Source organism: Stenella coeruleoalba, assembly GCF_951394435.1.
Source record: "Stenella coeruleoalba genome assembly, chromosome: X".
In the NCBI taxonomy this organism is placed as follows: Eukaryota; Metazoa; Chordata; class Mammalia; order Artiodactyla; family Delphinidae; genus Stenella; species Stenella coeruleoalba.
This window is the reverse complement of record NC_137152.1, coordinates 89878412-89903113: the sequence shown is the minus strand read 5'-3', so window position 1 is coordinate 89903113 and position 24702 is coordinate 89878412. Positions and strand designations below refer to the sequence as shown.

The 24702-nt window shown below is 41.7% G+C and overlaps 1 protein-coding gene across 4 annotated transcripts in view; it reads left to right on the top strand.

The window, feature by feature from the left end:
- Positions 1-24702, top strand: part of CHRDL1 (chordin like 1) — a 115120-nt gene that overhangs the window by 77227 nt on the left and 13191 nt on the right. For 2 of the 4 annotated variants that reach the window (XM_079911090.1, XM_079911089.1), the window contains exons 7-9: positions 13876-13943; positions 20225-20393; positions 23787-23981. In XM_079911090.1, coding sequence (XP_079767216.1) covers positions 13876-13943; positions 20225-20393; positions 23787-23981 — 432 coding nt within the window. Of the gene's footprint in view, positions 1-13875; positions 13944-20224; positions 20394-23786; positions 23997-24702 lie in introns of all 4 variants that reach the window. The other 2 variants (XM_079911088.1, XM_079911087.1) reach the window with 1 other exon arrangement.

The window sequence follows — 24702 nt, the reverse complement described above, 5'->3', positions numbered from 1 at the left end:
GTATTTTGTTGAGGATTTTTGTATCTATGCTCTTCAGGGATATTGACCTGTAATTTTCTTTTCTTGTGGTGTCTTTGTCTGGTTTTGGTGTCAGGTTAATGCTAGCCTCATAGAATGAATTTGGGAGTGTTCCTTCCTCTTCAGTTTTTTGGAATAGTTTGAGGAAGATAGGTATTAAGTCTTCTTTACATGTTTGGTAGAATTCATCTGTGAAACTGTCTGGTCCTGGACTTTTGTTTGTTGGGAGTTTTTTGATTACTGATTCAGTTTCACTGCTAGTGATGGGTCTGTTCAGATTTTCCGTTTCTTCCGGATTCAGTCTTGGGAGATTTGTGTCTCTAGGAATTTATCCATTTTTTCTAGGTTGTCCAATTTGCTGGCATATAATTGTTCGCAGTAATCTCTTACGATCTTTTGTATTTCTGTGGTGTCAATTGTAACATTGCCTCTTTCTTTCTTATTTTATTTATTTGGGCCCTCTCTTTTTTTTCCTTGATGAGTCTGGCTGAGATTTATTAATTTTGTTTATCTTTTCAAGGAACCAGCTCTTAGTTTCATTGGTCTTTTCTATTATTTTTTTAAGTCTCTATTTCATTTATTCCCACTCTGATCTTTATTCGTTCCTTCTACTAATTTTGGGCTTTGTTCCTCGTTTTCTAGTTCCTTTAGGTGTAAGGTTAGATTGTTTATTTGACATTTTTCTTGTTTCTTGAGGTAGGCCTGTATCACTATAAAGTTACCTCTTAGAACTTCTTTTGAAGTGTCCCATAGACTTTGGAAAGTTGTGTTGTCAGTTTCATTTGTCTCAAGGTATTTTTAAATTTCCTCTTTGATTTTCTTTGTTTAGTAGCATGTTGTCTAGCCTCGACATGTTCGTGTTTTTTTCCACTTTTCTTTGTCTAATTGATTTCTAGTTTCATACCTCTTAGTCAGAAAAGATGCTTGGTATGATTTCAGTCCTCTTAAATTTATTGAGACTTGTTTTGTGTCCTAGCATGTGATCACTCTTGGAGAATGTTCCATGCGCATTTGAAAATAGCGTGTATTCTGCTGGTGTGGGATAAAACGTTCTGTATATATCTATTAGGTGCATCTGGACTAAAGTGTTATTTAACACTAGTGTTTCATTATTGATTTTCTGTCTGGTTGATCTATCCATTGACGTAAATTGGGTGTTAAAGTCCTCTACTATTATTGTATTACTGTCAATTTCTCCCTTTTTTGTCTGTTAACATTTGTTTTACATGTTCAGGTGCTCCTATGTTGGGAGCATAAATATTGGTGGGTGTTATATCCTCTTGTTGGATTGACCCCTTTATCAATACGTAATGCCTTTTCTGTCTTTTTTTACAGTCTTGGTTTTAAAGGCTATTTTATCTTATATGAGTATTGCTACCCCAGCTTTCTTTTTGTTTCCATTTGGATGGAATATCTTTTTTCCATTCTTTCACTTTCAGCCTATGTGTTTTTAGGTTTGAAGTGAGTCTCTTATAGGAAGCATATAGATGAGTTCTATTTTCTCATCCATTCAGACACCTTATGTATTTTGATTGGAGCATTTAAACCATTTACATTTAAAGGAATTATCGATAGGTACGTACTTAATTGCCATTTTGTTAATTGTTTTTTTCGTTGTTTTTGTAGTTCTCTCTGTTCCTTTCTTCTTTTAATCTCTTCCCTTGTGCTTTGATGATTTTCTTTAGTGTGGTGTTTGGGTTCCTTTTTCTTTATTTTTTGTGTATCTATTGTAGGTTTTTGGTTTGTCATTACTATGAGGTTTATATATTGATCTAGATATACAGCAGATTGTTTTAAGCTGATAGTCACTTAAGTTTCAATGCATTCTAAAAGCAATACATTTTTACTGTCCCCACCATGTTTTATGTTCTTGATGTCATATTTTACATCTTTTTACTTTGTGTATCCATTAACTAATTTTAGTTATAGTTGATTTTATAACTTTTGTCTTTTAACCTTCATACTAGCTTTCTAAGTGGCTGATCCACTGTCTTTACTATATATTTGCTTTTACCAGTGAGATTTTTTTTTCTTTTATGTATTTTCTTATTTCTAGTTGTGGCCTTTTCTTTTCCACTTAAAGAAGACTCTTTAACATTTCTTGTAAATCCAGTTTAGTGATGATGAACTCTTAGTTTTTGCTTGTCTGGGAAATGCTTTATCTCTCAATTCTGAATGATAACCTTGCCAGGAAGAGTATTCTTGGTGGTAAAGTTTTTCCTTTCAGCACTTTAAATATATCTTGCCACCCACTTCTGGGTTGCAAATTTTGCTAAAAATTCAGCTGATAACTTTCCCTTGTGACTAGTTGTTTTTCTTTTGCTACCTTTAAAATTTTCTCTTTAACTTTTTCCATTTTAATTATGATATGTCTTGGTGTAGCTCTCATTGGATTCATCATTTTTGAGATTCTCTGTGATTCCTGGACCTGGATATCTGTTTCCTTCCCCAGGTTAGGGAAGTTTTCAGCCATTATGTCTTCAAATAAGTTTTCTGCCCCTTTCTCACTCTCTTCTCCTTCTGGGACCCCTCTAATGTGAATTTTAGTATACTTAAAGCTGTAACAAAGGTCTCTTAAACTATCCTCATTTACAAAAATTGTTTTTTCTTTTTCTGTTCTGCTAGGTTGATTACTACTGCTCTTTCTTCCAGGTCACTGATCCTTTTGTATCATCTAATTTACCCTTGATTTCCTCTAGCATATTTTTCATTTCAGTTATTGTATTTTTTAAACATCTTTATTGGGGTATAATTGCTTTACAATGGTGTGTTAGTTTCTGCTTTATAACAAAGTGAATCAGTTATACATATACATATGTTCCGATATCTCTTCCCTCTTGTGTCTCCCTCCCTCCCACCCTCCCTATCCCACCCCTCCAGGTGGTCACAAAGCACCAAGCTGATCTCCCTGTGCTATGTGGCTGCTTCCCACTAGCTATCTACCTTACATTTGGTAGTGTATATATGTCCATGCCTCTCTCTTGCTTTGTCACAGTAGTTTTGAGCTCTGATAGTTTTTTTTTTTAATATTTTAAAACTCTTTGTTGAAGTTCTCACTGCGTTCTTCCATTCTTTTCCCAAGTTCAGTGCACATCTTTATGATTATTACCTTGAACTCTTTATCAGGTAGATTGTTTATCTCTATTTTATTTAACTCTTTTTCTGAGTTTTTGTCTTGTTCTTTTGTTTGAAACATATTCCTTTGTCTCCTCATTTTGCCTAATTATCTGTGTTTATTTCTATGTATTAGGTAGGGACTTTCTCCTGATCTTGGAGAAATGACCTTATGTAAAAGATGTCTTATGGGACCCAACAGCATGGTTCTCTCTGGTCTCCAGAGCCAGATGATCCAGGGGTGTCCCCTGTATGGGCTACATGCAGTTGTGGCAAAGCTAACTGCTACTGGTGCGCTGGTAGGCGTGGTTGGACCCTGGCCAGGCTGGCTGTGCAATCTGGTGGTGTTTAATGCTGCAGGTACACTGGTGGGTAGGGCAGGCCTCAGGCATGGCTGGTTGTGCAACCTGGTAGCTCACAACCGCTATGGGTGCACTGGTGGGTTGGGCGGTCCCCAGCGCTAAGAGGCTAAAGGGAGGATTCCAAAATGGTATCTGCCAGTGCCAGTATCAGCACAGTAGAATGAGCTTACAGTAAGGGCTACCACCAGCATCTGTGTCTCCAGGGGAGTCCCAGTTGTCTTCTGCTCCTCTGGGAGGCTCTCCAAGATCAGCAAGTTGGTCTGACCCAGGTGCCTTTCAAATTGCTCCCTCTGTGCTGGTACTTGGAGTGAATGAATTTTTGCACACACCCTTTAAGAGCAGAGTCTCAGTTTCCTTCAGCCCTCCAGCTCTCCTAAATGTAAGCCCCACTGGTTTTCAAAACCAGATGTTTTGAGTGCTCGTCTTCCTGGTGTGGGAACCCTGGGCTGGGGAGTCCAATGTGGAGCCCTCACTCCTTGGGTAGGACATTTGTGTTTATATCCCTCCCACCTATGGATCACCTTGCCAGGAGCGTGGGTCCCAACTAGACAGAATCTCCACCCCCTTACCTGTCTCGTTGTGGTTCCTTCTTTATATCTTTAGTTATGGGAAATCTTTTCTGCTAGTCTTCAGGTCACTCTCAGAGATGGCTGCTCTGTGAGTAGCTGTAATTTTGGTATGCCCATGGGAGGTGAGTTCAGGATCTTCTTCTGCTGCCATCTTGATCCTACCTCCTGTTGTGTGCCTCTCTTGACTCTTACTCCCCACAAGCTTGGCATAGTTTCCCACCTCTCTTCTACCAATTAGGATCCTACCCATCTTTCAAGACCCCAGCTGACATTGCATCTCCTCTAAATAGCCTTACCTGATCACTCTCGTCCTCATTGGTCTCCTTGTTTGACCACTTTCAGGGCTTGGTCTGATTGTAGAATACAGCATTTAAAAATATTTCTTGTACTGTTCACTGTTTTACGGATCTTGGCTCCTCAACTGGGAAGCTCTATAAGGAAAGGACCATCTTCTTCCTCTGTTTCCCCTAGCATAGTATTAAGTATATAGCTTGTGATGGATTTGTTAAAAGGAAAGAGAGCCACAGTTATGAAAAGCTTTTGACAAGCACTCCAAGTGCAGTCCTGGCTAGGGAGGGAGGCAGGAGAAATAACTGACCTCACAATTTACTCATCCCAAGCCCATTTCTCCAAAACATCTCCAGTGAGCCCAGCATGAAAATTGCATCTCTTTTTATGAAATTGGGATATTTTTGCTAACTCCTTCAAGGTGACTGAAACTGGAAGCAACTGTTTAAAGGCAGTTTGTCAGTGTTCAAGACAACTGCCATTTTATGTAAGACTCTTGATTTCTCTTTCCAAAAAGCAGCAAAATTACACCTCAGACGCCATCTTGGCTGGAACCCAGAGATCTCGAGGGAAGTGGTATGTGAGATATTTGATTTTTTTAACATCACAGAAATCTACCAAATTTTTCAAAGTTTTCAAAATCACAGGAAACTAGAGAAAATAACACTCCAAATATAGATCCTCACATATCAGTCTAGAGCTCTTTTTGGTTTTGCCCACATTTTCTACAGAAACACTACCATCTCCTGGTCATAATGATAGGAAGGAAACATTGCTAATGAGAAACACTACTTTGTATGTGTCACCTAAACTTCAAAATGTATTGAAACACTCCAATCTTTTCATAGCTATAGAAGAGTCTGACTACGACTAGTAATTCCTTTTCAAAAGTGAGTCATTCATGTTCATCTTAGGGACCATCTTAGGGATTTTCTATCCTTGTCTACCTCTCCTCTTCTTCTAAACCGCAACTGGAAGCTTTCTCCTTCTGTGGAAACTTTCAGGTGGTTTTTGTTCTCTTTCCATCCCTTGCACTCAGAATTCACCTCCACATGCTTGCTGACTATCACAGGACTCCCACCCCTCTGAGGTCATCATGTTCCTTCCTGGCATGTCTTTTATGTCTAGAATGTTTCTTCTTGGACAGAAAACCCCTCAGACGGTGGATGGGACAGCATTGACTTTCATACTAGTTTAACAAATTAAGAGTGATGATTCTTAACTGGCCATCTGGGATATCCTGTCAAGGTCAATAATGCCCCATCCTGTTGCTGGGTTGGAGGGTTTTTCATGTGTGTATGAGTCTGGCTCTACAATAAAAATAAGAAATTCCCAGTGAAGCATTTCAGAGCAATTATTTCTTCACGGGTGGTTAAAGCCACTCTTCTTTCAGCCTTGTCCTTCTAACTACTTCAAGAGATGCCACGACTGCCCAGAAACACACCGCTGGGTATGCCCATTACTCTTATTAGAATAGTTTTCATGAAATTAGACTTCAACATTTATGGAAATTAATCTGATTTCTTGACTGACAGTATAAACAGAGGAAAAAGAGAAAGAAGAGTGATAGGCAGAGGAATCATATTTGAATATTATCTACATTATAACCGTAAGAACTTACAAAGTCCAGGTCTCCATGGCGCAGGCAAAGTGGAAAATTGATATAACTATCCAGTTGGTTTAAGCAAATTGCTGGAATAGCTACATCCACTTTTCCCTTAGCTTTGGCTATTAAAACCAGACCCACGTCTCCTTCTCCCACCAAGTAGTCCAGTCCTCTTTGGATGGGGCCAGGAAGCCAAAGTGGAAAGAGGAAGGACCTTAAACTGACTGCTTTTCATTTCCGGGTTGACAAGACAGTAAGCATTGGTGGATCACTGAGTTTCCCTTTTCCATCCCGCTTGCTCTTTTCCATTTATGAATGTGGTAGCACAGGACTGTACTTTATTTGGGTACTTGGAGTCTTACCACTCCACTTTATGAGTATGTAAATTGCACTGCCTCCCAAAGAAGCAGATATCTGTCCTCTCAAGCATCACTTTAAGCCAAGAGAGAAAAAGGGGTTTAATTAAAACACAAACTCCTTTTCTAAATAAAGATGAAAAGGAGGAGAGGACTAGCATAATGATGAGAAGTCTAATCATTAGTTTAGAAGGAATGAGCTGAAGGAATCTCTGCAACCGTTTTAATTATTTGGGTATCTCCAGGACCCTGACTTTAGAAATGATATTATTCCTTTTCTAGGTGTGGGCATAAATTTCCTCTTTCTGCTAGGCTTCACTTGTTTGTTTAATACAGACGCTTTCCTTTGTTAAATGCATAGTACCCTTGTGAGGGTCCCTTAAGTTGGGTTTTCCCCTTTGTAAGCTACTCTTGAGAAGAAGGAAGAAGTGGAGGGAAAGGATGGGAAGAAGAGGGAGGGGGAATAATAGCTAACACTGACATAACAGTGTACCAGGCGCTCTTCTAAGCTCTAATTCATTTTCTCTTCACAACCCTATGGGATATGTATTATTGTCTCCATTTTATCAACTGAGGCACAGACAGGTTCATTCACTTGCCCAGAGCCACACAGGTGAGAAGGGGCAGAGCCAGGATTTGGACCCACGCAGTCTGGCTCCAGGCTGTTTTCTTCGCCGTTATTACTATGATGCCTCTCAGCTTGGGGATGTGAAGCAACCTCCGGCACTCTTAACTCTGAGGCTACCGGGAGGAGCAGACTTTGTGATGACTGTGCTCCCAGGGGCCAGATATGCAACACTTCCAGCAGATTCATTGGGACCACTCTGGGACGCAAAGACCCCATTTCTAACCATGAACTTGGATCTGTTTAACCACATCTCCATTGAAAGAGCAGAATGTGGGTCGTGGGCACTGGCTAAGTGGCTTTATTTCCTCTCCCGTGATGCCTTCCTGCAAACATATGCACTCTCACAATGCACTTTTCAAAAAACACACATTTCTGATTTTTCTAGATACTTTAGTACTCTTCTTTGGATTTGGCTTGCCACTGTGGGCAGGAGTCCCCCCACCTCCCTTGTCTGTGTCTTAGTATTTCTCAAGCAGATATTTTGTTTAAAATGCTAAGAGCTTGTATTGGCAGCCCAGGCAATAAAGTGATTTATTTGACAACAAGGTATTTTCTAAAAAAATTGACTGTCCACTTTATGAGACACTGGAGGGCATCTTCAATACTATATATCATTATTGGGAGCTCACACGTCTACCAATGCCGAATCCTTATACCAGTGTTCTTTAAAGCTTCCCTCAAATTTCAGCATGCTTGATCCCTCTCCACAGAATTTGTAGAAGTAGATATTTGATGGAAGCCTCCCCAGAGCCATCTGCTTCCATCCCCTCTTTCGTCTCCAGCTTGGGTATTGAGTACTGGCTGTAAAGTGGCCCACCAGGGAACCTGGCAAGTAGTAGGTGGAGACTTCACCATCAGTTTCTTCCTCTCTGCCCTCTCCCACTTTTCCTCAAAAACCCTTAACCATTTGCCTTGATTCTGCTGATTTCAACTTGTTCCTCTGAAAATACAGAGATCAGTTTCCCTTGTCACGGAGATCACTTCCCCCTGTCTCGGAGATTCATTTAAAATTTCTACCTGCCTTATGATTAGAGTAACCATATAATTTATTGTCCAAACCGAGACACTTTTGAAAGTGAGAGAGGCAATCTTAATAATTATGCCTGTCAGAGAAACGGGCATAAAACTGGGCTGTCCCAGATAAATCAGGACCTATGGGCACCCTATTTATGATGTTGTATGTGGTTCAGAAGTGGCCACACGCTGGCGTAGTTTTGCTGTCTGAGGTTGATCTTCATGGTATCTCATAATCTCATTGTACACTTAGTCTTCTTGAGAGAACAGGGTTTACTTCTGTGACCTGCTCCGGCCAACCAGAGATTAATGGGAGCAATGGGAGTTATAAACAGTCTGAATTTTAGCCTAGCTCTTGACCATTTTTCAAATACTTGTTCTCCATTTCTCCCATTACCAGAAAGCCAAGCCATTCTATCTCCATAGGGTACCACTCAGAGTATAATTGAGGTTTGAATAAACAACACATGTGGCTTTTAAGGTTAAATGAATATTGTTTGACATACAGTACACTAGAGTTGTTTTTCATTTTGGTTTTAAAAATTGGTTAAAATTACATCTTGTTGCTTCTCGGAATTAGCTAGAATCCATCTGTCTCCATTAGAATCATTGTTTTTCTTTTTTCTTTTTTTTTAATGACTTGGCTGAAAAAAGAGGCTTCCTCTCACTCAAAATAATTTGTCCAGTGAATCAGGAAAAAAAGCACAGATACAGGTTTTTTGTAGGGCTTTGGTGCCTACTTTTTTCTTTTATGTATTTTATGTATGTATATCTAAGTTATAATATCTAAGGTATAAGGTATAAGATTGTAAACGGACCAACCTATTTTCAGCTCTCCAGATAGACCCTGCCCCAGCCTAAAGAACCACTAATGTGAACATCTGAGAAGATAATTCAAGTTTAACTATGGTTCATGTATAAAATAACTAAAATGTTGAAACCTTTAGTGGCTACTTATAGAACATGCAAGCTTAGAGAATGCCATTTTGAAGACTTTGGAAGCTCAAAGGCAATGAAAATACTGAGAGAATACACACACACACACACACACACACACACACACACACACACACGCACACGGAAGTAATGGCTCCAGTAGTTTTTGATGAAGTGAAATAGTTCAAATTTAGGTACACATAACTGTCTGCAAGTGCTTAGGTGGTTATGACACATTCATCTGAACTTGTATTACAGGGTATTTAATAGTCTGTGCAGTAACTGACTTGCCTCGTTGCTTTGCTATCTTGCCTCTCTGCTTATTTAACAGGGACTGTATGCTTCTGTATTGCTTTAAGATTCTGTCTGGACTATTAAGTATTTAAAGATACTCTTTAAAAGCCCTTTTAAGACTCTAGGGTCTAAATGCAATAAATTGAGCTTCTTAGAAGGTCATGCTGAATAAACATTTCATGTCAATACCAATCATTAAATCTGCATTTAAAAAGGGCATTTCATGAGGAGAGCTATTGTCTCATTTTTCTTTTGTTATTTGTTCTCTTTCGGCTACTTTGCTTAGGCTTGAAACCACACACTATAGCGTTTACATTTTGTTTTGCCATTTTGCTGGCAAATCTTTTCTGGTTTCAAATCTTCTCTCTGGTCCCATATTTTCATTTGGCTCAGGACATAGCTTAGACCCATCACTGCCAGCTAAAACGGAACAAGTAAATCCAAGTCCATACCCACTCAGTCACTGTCGAGGGCAGCGCCATTCCCCAGCTCTCCAGATTGCAACCCTAGAGTCATTTTATACTTTCTCCTTTGCCTTCCTCCTCCTTTATCAAATATTCCGTCAGGGTCTTATCATTTTCTTGTTATCTGCAGTAGTGTGATTCACCCCTTCTTCTCCATCTAGATTCTCATGGCCTATCACATGTTACTACAATAGCTTCCTGGTTGGCCTCCCAGATTCCAATTACTCCCCAACCAGTCAGCACTCCCTTGCCGGGATAAGCTTCCACAAATATCATTTATACCATATGCACCTCTACCTAAAAATTGGTAACGGGATCAAATATGAATTCTTCAGCCTCTTTTCGAAGTCCACACAGGAATTATTTACCACCCTGTTATCTCAACAACCCGTCCCCCTCCCTTGCTCCCTCCCACCCTCCTTCCTTTCCTTTCTATCTCTCCACCAGCCCCCTTTCTCTTGTTTCACTTCTGAAGTTTCCACTCAAGCCACACCTTGCTTGCTGTGTCCACTGTGTGACTTGCTATTTCCAAAGCTCTGGTCCTTTGCAAATGCCTTTCCCTCCAGTTGGCAATACCTTCTGCCCATACGACTGTTTATACCCTGCAGTATCTACTTCTAAAAACATGACTTAACAGTTCTTTGGGGATGCTTTCCACGATTACATCTGACTGCTCACTCCACACATTCAATATCTCCTAAGCACGTATATTCCATTTGTGTTTCCAGTTGCTACTCTGTGCGTGTGTTTTTTAGGCTCTTTTCTATATTGATTTCCTGTCCCTCCAAACAGGTTGTAAATGTCTTGAGGGCAAGGGTCCAGCCCTGATTTCTCTTCTCCTTCTGCCTTAGTATCAGGTTTTCCACCCAAGAAGTGTTCAATGTGTGTTAACTGACTTTGGGGCATTATTATTTTCTTTTAAAAAAATTTTGTTGAAGTATAGTTGATTTACAATGTTGTGTTAATTTCTGCTGTGCAGCAAAGCAGCTCAGTTATATATATATATATATATATATTCTTTTTCATACTCCTTTCCATTATGGTTTATCACAGAATATTGAATATGGTTCCCTGTGCTATACAGTAGGATCTTGTTGTTTATCCATCCTGTGTATACTGTTTTGCATCTGCTAATCCCAAACTCCCAATCTTTCCCTCCCCCACCTCACCTCCCTCTTGGCAACCACAAGTCTGTTCTCTGTGTCTGTGAGTCTGTTTCTGTTTCGTGTTGTATTTTAGGTTCCACATATAAGTGATATCATATGGTAGTTGTCTAGACTTCTCTTTCTGACTTACTTCACTTAGTATGATAATCTCTAGGTCCATCCATGTTGCTGCAAATTTCCTTCTTTATTATGGCTGAGTAATATTCCATTGTATATATGTACCACATCATTTTTATCCATTCATCTGTTGATGGACATTTAGTTTGTTTCCGTGTCTTGGCTATTGTAAATAGTCCTGCTGTGAACATTGGGGTGCATGTGTCTTTTCGAATCATAGTTTTGTCTGGGTATATACCCAGAAGTGGGATTGCTGGGTCATATGGCAACTCTATTTTTAGCTTTTTGAGGAACCTCCATACTGTTCTTCATAGTGGCTACACCAATTTACATCCCCATCAACAGCGTAAGAGGGTTCCCTTTTCTCCACACCCTCTCCAACATTTAGTATTTGTGGACTTTTTAATGATGGCCATTATGACTTGGGCATTATTTTTTGACATAAACAAAGGTGAAAGCATCTTCACTCTTACAAAGTTAGTCAGGGTTTCCAGATAGTCTGAGTGTAATCTTTGTCTACCATCTTTACTCAGACATGGAATAACCAGGAAGAGGCAAGTATGCTATTGGCTAAGTACTTAATTCTGTATTTTTTACTGAAGTTCAACTCAGTACATATACTGAGTACCTGATGTGTACCCAGATCACTGACCCCCCACCCCAGAGTTTCTGACTTACTAGGTATGGGGTGGGGTCCAAAATTTTGCATGTCTAACAAGTTCCCAATTTATGCTGATGTTGCTGGTCCAGAGACCACACTTTGAGAACCAGTGATGTAGGTGACACAGAGGGAGGTCTAAGACATGGTCCTTGGTTTCAAGGGATTTACAGTCTCTTTCGGGAGACAAGGCAGGCTCAAGAAACATTTAACAGAAGAAAATATTGTAAACTGTTTAAGTATTCATTCATTCAAGAAATTTTGAATAAGTACTATGTGCCCAGCACTGTTCTAGGTGCTGCGGGTTACATCAGTGAACATGATAGACAAAAATCCTCGTTCTCATAGGAGAATTTTAGTGGGAGAAAGAAGACAAGAAATAAAATATATAAACTGTAAGATACTGTTGAGTCCTAAGATCAAAAAGCAAAGAGGGGGGATAAGAAGTATCAGAGGGGATTTGAAATTTTAGATAGGTGATAAGAGAAGGCCTCCCAAATCTATCATTTGATGAGTATTTATTGAGTGACTATTATGTGTCAGGCACCGTTATAGATCATGGTGATACAGCCATTAATAACACAAATAATAAACTCTGCTCTTATAGAATAGACATACTTATTTGGGAACCAGGAAATCTGAGATTTGGGTTGTAAGCTCTCATCAACTCGCTATGTGAGTAAATGGCTCCTTGCTCTCTCTGAGCCTTGGTTTCTCCACCTGTTACATGGAACAGTTGGACAAAATTATGCCTGAAGTCCTGTACATCTCTAAGGCTACAGAATGCTAAATCCTTGAGGCAATCAGAAATATGTGAGAGAACTTGAGGAAGACTTTGTAGAGGAGGAAAACCTTCATGGTTTTTATAGTCATACAGGAGCTACAGAGTGTGGGAGCTGGGAAAGTAATTTCAGAAGAAAAATAACATGAGCAAAAACATGGAACCAAGAATGGGGGCCACAGTTTCAATGAAGAGTAAAGAGGTCAAAGGGTTCCCATTGTAGAGTAGCTAAGAGAGTTGGGTCGGAGGTAGGTGCTCAGTAAAGATGAGGTGGGGGCTGATAATAGATAGTCTTAGATGGGGACCCACTGAGGGTTTTGTTTGATCAGGAAATGATACGATTATATAATCAAAGTGGTGTTTTAGGAAGATGAATGTAGCAATCATAGTTAAATCTTCAAAATTCATAATTTTTTTCCATAAGATGATCTTTGAATCATGGAGGTTAAAGCCATGCTATGTTTTATGTCACTACCCGATGATAATATTGGTATCAAATTAATCTTGAGGTCTTTTTCCAGCCCTAAACCAGTAACAGTACTTGAACCAGTAACACATTACTAGTTAGAGTTAGGTTTTGAAAGCTTGGGAGATGAATTAGAATAGAAAATTCTTCATGTTTATACATTTTTGTATTCCGCGTTATCCCATGAAATATATGGTTGAACAGATATTGGGTTATCCTCAACCAGGTACACACACACACACACACACACAATAGTACTCATTTAGAGTGGTGCAAATATCTCTAAGACCGAGCTCTTCCCATCTGCTTGTTTGGTCATAGATGATACAAGGCAGTATTTTTGGAGATTATCCTCTTATTTTTTATCTTTAATCAGCTGAGGAATGTCCATATCTGTTGTGAGTTTGCTTTTCTCAAGGCTGAAAGTAAAATCTTCCCCCAAAAGCAGTTAGTCTGGAAGACAGCAACGATAGGGATTCGCTGTTCACAAAGTGGGCTGTGGAGACCCAGAGAAAGGTGTCTCAGACAAAAATAGAAGATATGGGTTATGTAAACACTTTAGCCACAGCAAGTTTTACCTTAACTTTCAGATCAAGTCATAACTTCTCAGAGGCATAATGGTGAATTTAACAAACCATGACAGACTAAATCCTCAAAACTCTCACTTTTGAAGGGTAGTTTAAACACAAGTTGAATATGACCTGTAAAAGACTTAACTATCTTCAGAATAAAATAAGCAAATGTGACAATGATGGCTATATTACAGTGGAAAGTGATTATTTTCCCTTTTATTTTCCAAATTCTGTGTAAAATTGCTGGATGGTCTGTTTTAGAAAGTGGCAACTTTCTTCGGAGTTGTCTTGAAAAATGAGGCACACCCAGGGAGAAATCTTTCAACATTGCTGTTTGAAGGACAGCCACAACAGCTAAAATATGTAAAGAACCTTGGGATCATAGAACCCAAAATGTTAACTGGGTCACAGGTTAATATTTTCCCCTTCTATGTATTATAATTCTTTATTTCTTTTTAATAAACAGGGGATGGAGAATTGTCGTGGGAACATTCTGATGGTGATATCTTCAGGCAACCTGCCAACAGAGAAGCAGTAAGTGTGAATAGCTCAAATAATTCAATACTTCACAGCATCAGGCCAGACTTCCCTCCCTCCATGGGTACTGTCCCAGCAATGCCATAAAAGGGCCCACCTCTGACACCATTTTTCTTCCCTTTCCTCAGAAGTGTGAATGCCATCATCACCAACCTGGAACCATTTAAGTGCATTGTATAATTGGTAACTGGGGCCAGGACATGAACATGAAGAAATCATAGCCCAGCCCTTAGGCACCCTTCATCTAGATTAGAAGTTGGTACCCTTTCGGGATGACTTGCCAAATCTTTGTCTTCTGTAAGGAAGGCAAGTCACCACCCCCAGCCTCAACAGTGAGGACCTTCTGTGGGATCGTAAGGTAGGTCAGCCCATCCTTTGGGCACAGGTACCTTGGACATGTCCATAGAAACCTCCTCTAAGCCTTAGGCTCTCAGTCGTACAGCTGGAAGAAAGGAAAGGTAGCAGCCAGATTCCCTTTCTCAACCTGCAACATCTTCTCATTTCTCTTCTTGGTGCTAATCTCAGAATAAGGCTTATGAGTGGGCATCTCTTTATGTATAGTAGTAGCGTCTCTTATTCCTTTTTATTTTGAAGTAATTAACAAAAGAGAATCCCTCCAAGAAATATATGTCTACATAGAGCAACACTTCAAACCTCTAAAAATCAGAAAAAGAAGATGTTCCGGTTCAAAGGATCTATCACATTAAGGGACTTTATATGAGTCCATATGGGACTGTATGAAATCATGAGTGTGAAACTTTTGAAAATGGTAAAACACTATAGAATTTAAAGAATCTTTCATCCAATAAAAAGAGTGTACAAGAAGTACAAAATGTACCAAGGCATTCGTTGCAAATAAATGGGTATTCATCATACCCTCATACAAAAGAAGCATACAGAGCATTCAACGTAGAATTATTTTCATAAAAGCAAGACAAATGGAGACAACCTAAATGCTATCTATAGGGGTTTGGTTAAACACACCCAATCTATAGGACACCATACATTTGTTAAAAAGAATGTGGTACGTCAAAATGTAGTAAAGTGGAGGGATCGCCAAGATATAGTATGTAAACAAAACAAGGTGCAGGATACAATTTATACTGTCATTTCCTTATGTAAAAATTGTGTGTGCATGTGAGTAAATGCATATGAAAAGATCTAGAAGGTCACATACCAATATATTAATTGTGATACTCTCAGAGGGGTGCAAGTGGGCAGGAGGAAAGGTAACGTTTGATTTTTAATTTTGTATCTTATGTATTATTTGATATTTTTCAATGAGCATGAATTAGTTTTGTAATAAATCAAATTTAAATGATTTTTAAAACCCTGGAAATTAGTTCTCAACAAACATTGGATATTAGGGCAAGAGTCTATGGAATTATAGGTCAGGTCCAAGAATCATGAGGGTATGGAAGAAGGTGTTGATCCGGACCTAATAAAATGATCAATACCAACATCACAGTGTGGCTAAGGCCATCACATATGCCACTTCTGACCTGCATGCCCCCAGCTTGCCAACACCCTCAGCAAGGAGATGAAAGGATTTGTATTTGTTTTATTGTCTAGTCATATTCTTTTCTAGACATTCTTGTTTCCAAATGAATGGAGAAGGATTTGTGAATGGAGTGGAGAATAATACTCTGGATATCTCAAAAAAGCAGCACTCCTGCAAGAGAGCGTGGGCTTCCCAGTTTGTGGGTTAACATAGACCCCGAGGAAAGACTTTCTCCATCCAGCAGTGTATCTGCTTTATACTAAGTGAGATTCCTTCCAGATCCTGATGGGAGATGATGTCAGTCTCCCTGTTCTGTGTTGTGAATTTCCTCAGCCCCAATTCTTTTTTTTTTAATCATGGTAGGAAGTCGAGAGTGGCTAAATTAGTAGCTGTCAACCAGATGCCATTCTAAGCCAAAGTTAGGTCTCAGTCACCTTAAGCTGGGTGCCTCAGCCCCCAACACTAAGCACTATGGCCCCTCAGTGGTCTTGCTGGTAATGCCATTAATTAGTCTTTCTTCTTGACTTTGTCTCATGCTGTCCCCACCTCCATCATTGTCTTTCAGCCTCGTTGTTCTTCCTGAACTGCTGGTCATAGGGCTGGACTTAATCTGATACTTCCCGTAGCAAAAGAGGTCAGATATAGAAGGCAGGGCCTTGAAAGAGTTATAGATTTTCAAAGCAGTTCAAGACTTATCTTTAGAAATGAACATTTGCGCCTGGTAGGCCAAAATGTCCAGATGGTTCCACTTTATTATAAATAAATATTTTCCTTTGTTCTACAAGGGATAGATATTGCGGGATATGATTTAAATAATAAATAGCATCTGTAGTAACAGAAAAGTATGTACCTGGCACATAGTTGGCACCCAATAAATATGTGTTGAATGAACGGGCGTGGAAGGTAGAGTGAAATGTATGTGTGTGTGTTGCAAAGGCGGGGGTGGGGGGGGGGCTTTTCCTTAATGTTAATGCATAGGACTTTGTCCCAAATCAGAGAGAAATTCTTCCAACTTATTAGAAGGTAGGAGAATCCCTTCCGAAAAGCATTTGCAGGCCCAACTTTCCACATGGGAGAAAAAAACAAACACATTTCTGATTCAGTAGAGTGTCCCTTTCAGTAGACTGTTCCTATTCCTAGGGAACCATCACAACCTCGGGTCAACAGAAACACAGCTGATTGGTTTATTTTGCCAAGTGGGCTCAAAACCATCATTTTAACCAAGTTTTACGAAGTGCACAAAAAGGAGAACCAGTGGTTTAATGATGACTACTTTGTAAAAACCTGAAATGGTTTCTGTTTGATTCCCAGATCATAACTTCATATGAACTGGTCCCTGTACCATCGGGGGAAGTGTGCGGGGGTGGGGTGGGGTGGGGGGGAGGAATGTGAGGAGAAAGAAATAGGCACAGGATGGAAAGCCAAAACATGAAAGCAAGCATAATTTTGTTCTGGACAATAGCCAAACTCCGATTTTGCCCCCAATAGATTACTCAGAGATTTACCATTAGAAAAGTGAAAGAATTTGGCATAGAAACAATATGAAACACATAAAAATCCATGTCTCATTCACATTTTCAGAACAATGCTCTGGATAGGAAACTGGCCTGAGTATCTCCCAGACAGGGATAGTCCTAGGTTACTCATGACTAAGGTGTAATGTGCTCATGGCTGTGTGGATTCGAATGAATTCTGAAGACATTTTCTAAATTAAACTTTTAATTTTGTGAGTAAATGTAGATTCACTTGCAATTGTAAGAGAGAACACAGAGAGATGGCATGCACCCTTTACCCAGTTTCCCCCAATGGTAACATCTTGCAGAACTGTAGCGTAGGATCAAACGAGGAAGGCACTTCTGAGGCCATTTCTAAACTTTCATGTTTTCCTGTTTCTGCCGATAAAACCCTTATATCTTAGACCTTAGAACAAGTAAAGAAGAAACTCCTGGGTAACTTCTTCAATGGCGGAGATTTTCCAACACCAGGAAAGAACTGTGTAACAGCCATGTCAGAAGCCCGAGATATTTGTCAGTCCTTCAAGTCAGTAAATCAAATAATACCAGAATATTGAGCAGAAGAAAACAAAGCCTAGACATGTGATCGCTTCTACCTAACTGGTTTTGACCTGCTCTCTCAAACAGCCTATTCACAGCTGGTTTTAAAGATAAGCTCCAATTTCACTTACAACTCCAAGGCGTTAATGCCTTTTTCTCCTTGGCTCTAAGTTCCAAGGTCAGAACGGCCCCTGGCCGTTCAGGGGAGCGACTCTGAAAGAGCCATTACTCCTAAGTCAAAATCACACACCACCATCCCAACCCTGGGGCTGAAACAGAAGATCCTTTATGTCAGTTATTCTCAACCTTGGCTTCAAATTAGGGTCCCCTGAGGCGTATATAAAAATCCTGATGCCCAGGCCTTACCCCAGACCAATTCCATCGGAATCCCTGGGGTGGGGTTAGCGTTTTTACGGCTCCCCAGGTGATTCTGTGTGCAGCCGAGATGGCGACCAGTGGCGTGTGTGCTTGTGAACACTGTAGCAGACTTCTATATGGGAGAGGATTTTTCTTCGGAGCAGCTTTTAAGCAAATGTTTGGGGATCCCTGAGCTTAAGCAGATGTGATCTCTCCCACGTCGTCCTCTTCCTCTCTCCTTTCCCGCTCTCCCACTCTCCTGCCGTCTCCAAAAGCTCAACTATCACTCTCACCCCAAATAAAACCCCTTTTCTTCTTGGCCTCAGTTTCTCTGTCTGTAAAATAAAAGACTTAGATGAGGTTTGGGGAGGGCTGGGTTGGCCTCTGATCAAAAGCCCTGTGTTCCTTTTTTGTGTGTCTTGAATCATTTTTCTCCCCTTATCATATGTCCAGGATCAGAGTCCCCGGTACCGAAGAACAGCTTTTCAATTCGTGTTCACCCTCATGAATCAGAGAACTCCTTGTACTCGCAGCTTATCCTGGGTCAGCTACCTTCCCTTTCAAATTCTAGCCCCGTCGAACCCCCTCCTTCCAGCATCAGTAGGACACCCACCAGCTGAACTGTCCTCTCTGGGTTCCTTTGGCAAAACTTTGCCAAACTCCAGAAAGGACAGAACAATCTGTAATGGCCTTTGTGGAATGTGAGTGACTGTGGCAGAAAGAGACACATGAGCCATCGTGGGAATGAAAAATATTTGCACTGAGAATCCTGTCTGTGCGCACGATAATAAATTGGTGCAAACTCTTGTTTGTGTGAGTTTTTATAGCAATGCACCAGCATAGGCTCTCCTTAGATATAGGATAATGTTCTCTTTCTCTTACTTCAGCTCCTGTTCGCTCTCGCCTTCTCTCACCCATGCCTCCCCGCCCCCTAACCAGGAGAGTAATGATAATTCCCAAAGCTAAGTTTGCGACATGTGTGTCTATGGAACATAACTCAAATAAATGTTTTAGGGGATGGTGGGGTCAGGGGATCCCATAACTACCTTCTCAATGTTCCTTGCTATTTCTATCACTGAATATAAGGATATTCCTTTGTAATTGCCTGCAAAAGCTTCTTTCGTGGGACCCACCCCCTTCCCTTACCCCTAACACACAGTGTTATTGGGCTTTAAGCCTTGAGGTTCTATTCTTCATCCGTTCCATCCTCCTCTAACCCCATTCTACTTCATCTCCTGGGCGAGGGGTGGGTAGCAGAATAGTGGGCTCATCGTGTGTCTTGAACCCTTGCTGAAAGAGCAATGATGGGGTTGTCTGTACTACAAGACTCTAAACTTTCATGAGGCACCGCAGCTTTCCTTCGTCCATTCAACAAGGCTTTGATGAGCACCTTCTAGATGCTGGGCACTGTTCTAGGCACTGGAGTTACAGCAGTGAACACAACAAAAGTCCTCACCTCTGTGGAGCTGACATTCTAGTGCCATCCTGCACAGTCCATTCTTCTGTCTATAAAACGTCTGGGGTATCTGTGCCCTGCTCTGTGCCCTCATGCCGTTGCCTGCGTTTGGAGTCTCAGTATCTGTTATCCAGACCAGACTCGCCTCCCACCTCTTCCTCCTATCCGGTTCACCGTACACATTGTCAGGGCTCAATGCTTTTGAAACACAGTTCTGATTTTTTTACATACTTAAAAAAAATAAATCCCTGAAAGGCTTCTACACCCTCACCTCTGTTGCCTACCAAATAAAGTCCTCGCCTCTTAGCCTGTCATTGCAAGTCCTCCATGATCTGGCTCTAACCCACTTTTGGAATGTTATCCTTCGGCTGTTCCCTTTTATGGACTCTATGTTCTCTGCTACACCTTCTCAACTTGGAAATCTCTGCCTGGAATATTCCTCACCAAGTCTGCCTGTAAAAAGTCTACTCATGCTTCATGGCCCAGGTCACAAACCCTCCCCAACTAGAAGCTCTCTGTCTCGTCCTAATTTGCACAGCATTTTATCCTTCTTCTGTGGCCTCTATCACACTCTGCCTTGCCTTGCAGGTGACTGTGTAAATTCTTAAACCTGAAGGTGAGATTCTTGGGAGCAGGAAAGATACTTCACCCTTTTGGGCTATTTTTCTCCCTCAGGAGCTTGTCTGTGAATCTAGTCCAGTCTCCTGCCAGAAGAGAGAGAAATCTCAGCATGCTGCCAGCGCTGTTCTTCCGCCACATCCCAGTTTCTCTGTTGGTTTTGGTGGACATGCAGTTAAGATCAGAGCTCGTCACTAAAAACGATCAAACAGCTTCTAAGGTAGCTAAGTCCGTCTCAGTCTTCTCATTGGTAGATTCGGGGGGGCTGAATTTGTCCTTTGTCATTTCACAGAGACATTCTTACCACCGCTCGCACTATGATCCCCCACCAAGCCGACAGGCTGGAGGTCTGCCCCGCTTTCCCGGAGCCAGAAGTCACCGGGGAGCGCTCATGGATTCGCAGCAAGCGTCAGGAACCATCGTGCAGATCGTCATCAATAACAAACACAAGCATGGCCAGGGTAAGGGACGTGCTTCTTTGGTACTGCACCCTGTCGGGGCTTCAGCAGCCCTGGTCTTTGGAGAGCTGGGAAAGGGCCCTTTCTCCCATACATATCAGACATTCCCATGTGGATCGCTCAGCATCCGGTCTACCAAGCGAGTGTGGACTGTTAGGACTTTCCTAAATACAGTCCAAAGACCATAGTTTATATTTCAGGAGTATCTGTCCTTATTAAGGACCGAAGGTGAGAAAGCAGTGAACCTGATGCACCCTCCAGCATTTTCTCCGTTGCCTCTGGGGGTTGAAGGTCATTCGGGAAAGTTTGCTGGGGCTTTAACAGAACGAAAGGCGGTTTGTTTTCCAGCAGGACACCCAATATTCAGAGGTAGTCGGCTTTAAACGCCTCTTAAGCTCTCATCTGAACCGTAGAGATAGCAATTCTCACCCCTCATTGCCCCAGCTTCTCCTGGCGCTCTTGTTAAAGGCGCTTATTCCAGGCTTCCCACTCCGAGATTCTAATTCATAGGAGGAGATTATGCTTAGAAGTGAGTAATCCAGTGAGAAATCCAGAAACCTCCTGGCTGAGCACCCACTCGGCCAAGCACGTCCACGGCCCGTTCCTTCCTGCACAGAGTTCTCCAGCCACCGCGTGCACCCCACCCCCGCCGCCTCCCGGCCAGTAGCGGGGGTCGGGGGTGGTGGGGGGAGGAGAAATTCGATCAAACAATTGACTGCTTCTTACTCCTTTAGGCATCCTGTCAACCAGCTCTTCAGAGCAAAAGCTCAGCTGGTTCCTTTTTATGAAACCACAAACATGTTTTGTTTCCTTTAAAGGAAAAACAAATCAAAGGCAGTTCTCTGAATGGGTTAAAAGTAATAAATTATTAAACCAAATGATTGAATAACATGGGTGAAAAACAATCCGTTACAAAGAACTCCTACTATAAATCTCAACAAAGCTGGTCAGGCCAAAGCCAGTTGATCACATCTGTTACTAGTTAGATGTAAATTTCAGATTACAGATAAAAAAATTAAATTCCTTTTGAAACTAACAGGCTTAAAAAAAGAACATTCAAAATAAAACTCTTAATAAAAAATGGTGAGGTATTAGAAGAATTGGAAATATTTACTATTGATCTGGGTTTGATTTGAAATTTATTATTTTGAAATTCCAAGGCATTCTGATATGAATTTATGAAATGAGGAGGAGGAGTTAGGTAAAGATGCAGTTTGGTTTTCAATCCTAAATTGCCTTCAATAGATTCCATTTGCTCTGAAAGTATTTTAAAGCCTTAAAAAACGTGTGGGGAAATGGTCTTTGAAAATCCTAAATCCCATAATTTCCACAGGCCTCTTCATTTTCAGGGCAGAGGCTCATCCCTTGATTTCTCCATGTCCTACAAAAGCCCCAGCTGGTTTTCATTTATTCATTGACCCCATTGATTCGAATGCAGCTGTTCTCTCCTGACCTTTCTCTGTTATAGTTCACTGGAGAGTCACTTGTCCCGATCTCCGACTCCCAGCGCCCCAGCTGGATGGTCGAAATCATCTTGAGAATTTGTTGGTGGGGAGAAGGCTGTGTTTCCCCCTAGAGAGCTGATCTCACCCTATTGCACTTCAGAGTGTAGGCTCTTACCCAGTCTGGATTATTCCCTTAGTCCAAATGTCTAGGGGACAGGGGACCTGGCTATATAACCCTGGGGGCCCTGCCTGCCCCGCTCCTTAGCCCTCCTGCTAACAATGTGTTCTTCTGTGATACATCTACTTTGTCCCTTGCTAGAGTTCAAGAGGAGAAGCAGCAGGACCCCACCATTCTTGAGTCCAGCCTAAACTTTCTTGAAGCAGAGTCTGCCCCCACACGATCTCGTTGTCTAGAAGGGTGTGTCACTGTCTGGGGAGGAGAGAGAAGAGGGCTTGGCGGGAGAGAGAACAACACATCTGGTCCATCTTGTCCTGTGATTCCATCAACAGTTTAGATTTCAAGCCCCTATTCTATCTCACTGTACGATTAGGAGCTTCTCTGGCTTAGGTTCTTGGAAATCTTTACGTGGATTGACCTGTTAGAGGGCCTAGTACTCTAGCAGCTCTTGCAGAGGACAGGAAAAGGCAGCCGACATCGTCCATATTTCCTAATGTGACCCAGTGGATTTGATGAGAGAAATAGCCCAATGATTCATCCTTCTGAGGCCATTGTCTTGCAGCCAAATCAGTCAGTTCCTAAGAAACGCCCCAAGCGGAGCTACTCCTCCCACCCTCGCCCCGCCTTAAGTGATACAACCCACCCTAGAGATGTTGTTGATTGGGATGCCGACAGGTCTCCCTGGGCATGATGAGGTGATGGGAATAATGAGAAACACACCCAGTCCCCGTCATGGCTGGAGATCTCCAGAATGTCTCAGCACTTTCAAAAAAGAGAGAACTCATTCTCAGACCTCCCTATTTGCGGCTCTGTGCAGGTCTTATACTGGAGCTTAGCTCCGTGCCTTACAGTCAAAGCCGGATAGGTTTTGGTTGGTTTGCACTGAAGGATGTTCCTGTGACTCCTTCCCTTCATAGGCCCCTCAGCCTGCAGCCCAGATGCTTGCTCTTGCAAACCGCACCCCTCCCCCTGAAAACATGGAGCCGGTGACTTCTCTTCCACTCAGCAAATGTGAGACCACCAAAGGGTATCTCTAGAGCAGTCAGTGATTCGCTGTAGCCAAATCTCTGCAGCTACTATGAGGATACAGGACATTGCCAGAAGATTAGAGGCGTAAAAGGCTACCTTTCACCACTTACCCGGGAGGGGTGGGTCCTTTCCTTCTCAGTCTTGTCTCAGCACCTTCCTTCCCACTCCAGAGAGTAAGCCAGCACCATTGAGCTCCGTACCCATCTGTGTTAGCAGATCACATTCTCATAGCATTTGACATTCTGAATGGATTTGCTTCAGAATCTGGAAAAACTTGGCCCTTTGAGAAGACCAGTAGTTTTTGCAACTAGTCTCCGTGGACAGCAAACCTTCCTGGGAGATTTTCATGCCTAGAAGCACATCCACTTGGGCCGTCCCAATCCTCTATGGAACTACAGGTCTGAACACTACATTCTAGCAGAGGTTCCTTCTCAGACACCCTGGACAGCTAGCACTCTGCTTTCATGCATCCATTCATTCCTCCATTTAAAACATACTATTTGATGGCCTACTATGTGTCAGGCCCTTGTGGGGCCTCTGCTGAAGATCCTGAATAGTTGCTGACAGGAGAGCAAGGCACAGGCTGTTTTTCGGTTACAGAGGCTGCTCTGTAAACACACCTCCACGGGCACAACAAGAACAAAGGATGCTTGATGTCTTAAGGGGTTCAGGGCTTGGGCTCTGAGCACCGGGGCCCATTTCCGCTCCCTAGCCTTTAATTCCCAGTCCTGTGTTCTCTTCCAGTGTGTGTTTCCAATGGAAAGACCTATTCCCACGGCGAGTCCTGGCACCCAAACCTCCGGGCATTTGGCATTGTGGAGTGTGTGCTGTGCACCTGTAATGTCACCAAGCAAGAGTGCAAGAAAATCCACTGCCCCAGTCGATACCCCTGCAAGTATCCTCAAAAAATAGGTGGAAAGTGCTGCAAGGTGTGTCCAGGTAAAAAGGCAAAAGGTGCGTTGGTTGGAAGCCCTGCCGTTGGTTGACTGAGATCCCCACATAGTCATTCTCAATGTTCTTTGAGTATCAGAAACATAACCACAACCTGCCATATAATTGTAATGGTAATAGTTCTAATAACTGACAACAAGCTACGTTCGCTCCTCTCTCGAAGGGCTGATAAGATGGTTGCTTGGAAGAAAGTGACTTCTCAGAAACAGGCTGGGGATTTGCTTGTGTCTTCCACACCTTTGGTCCCACGTAGCCCTAAGGGCCGAACTTAAGCCTTGCTTTTCTAAATAGTAGAGAAATTAGGTTATCGTGATTATTAGGAAGGACAATAGCACCCTTTGTTTATATCACCGTTTAACTCATCAAAGCACAATCACCTTCGTTTTCTCTTTCAGATAGGACTAGAGACAGGTGAGGCATAGTGGAAGGAGAGTGGGTTCTGGTCCTAATAACTAATTTGCTGGGTGACCTTGGAAATATGCCAGATCTTCTCTAGGCTGCATCATCCTCATCTATACAATGAAAAGTTTGGAATAGTTGATATCTAAGCTTCCTTCCAATTCTAAAATGCTATAATGATATTATCATTTCTCTATTAAAGACAAGAAAACGGAGGTGTATAAAGTGAAGTGACTTGCCCAGAGTCACAGAAATAGATAATAAAACCAAGGTTTGGAACCCAGGTCACTGCCAGCCCATTGTTTTTTCC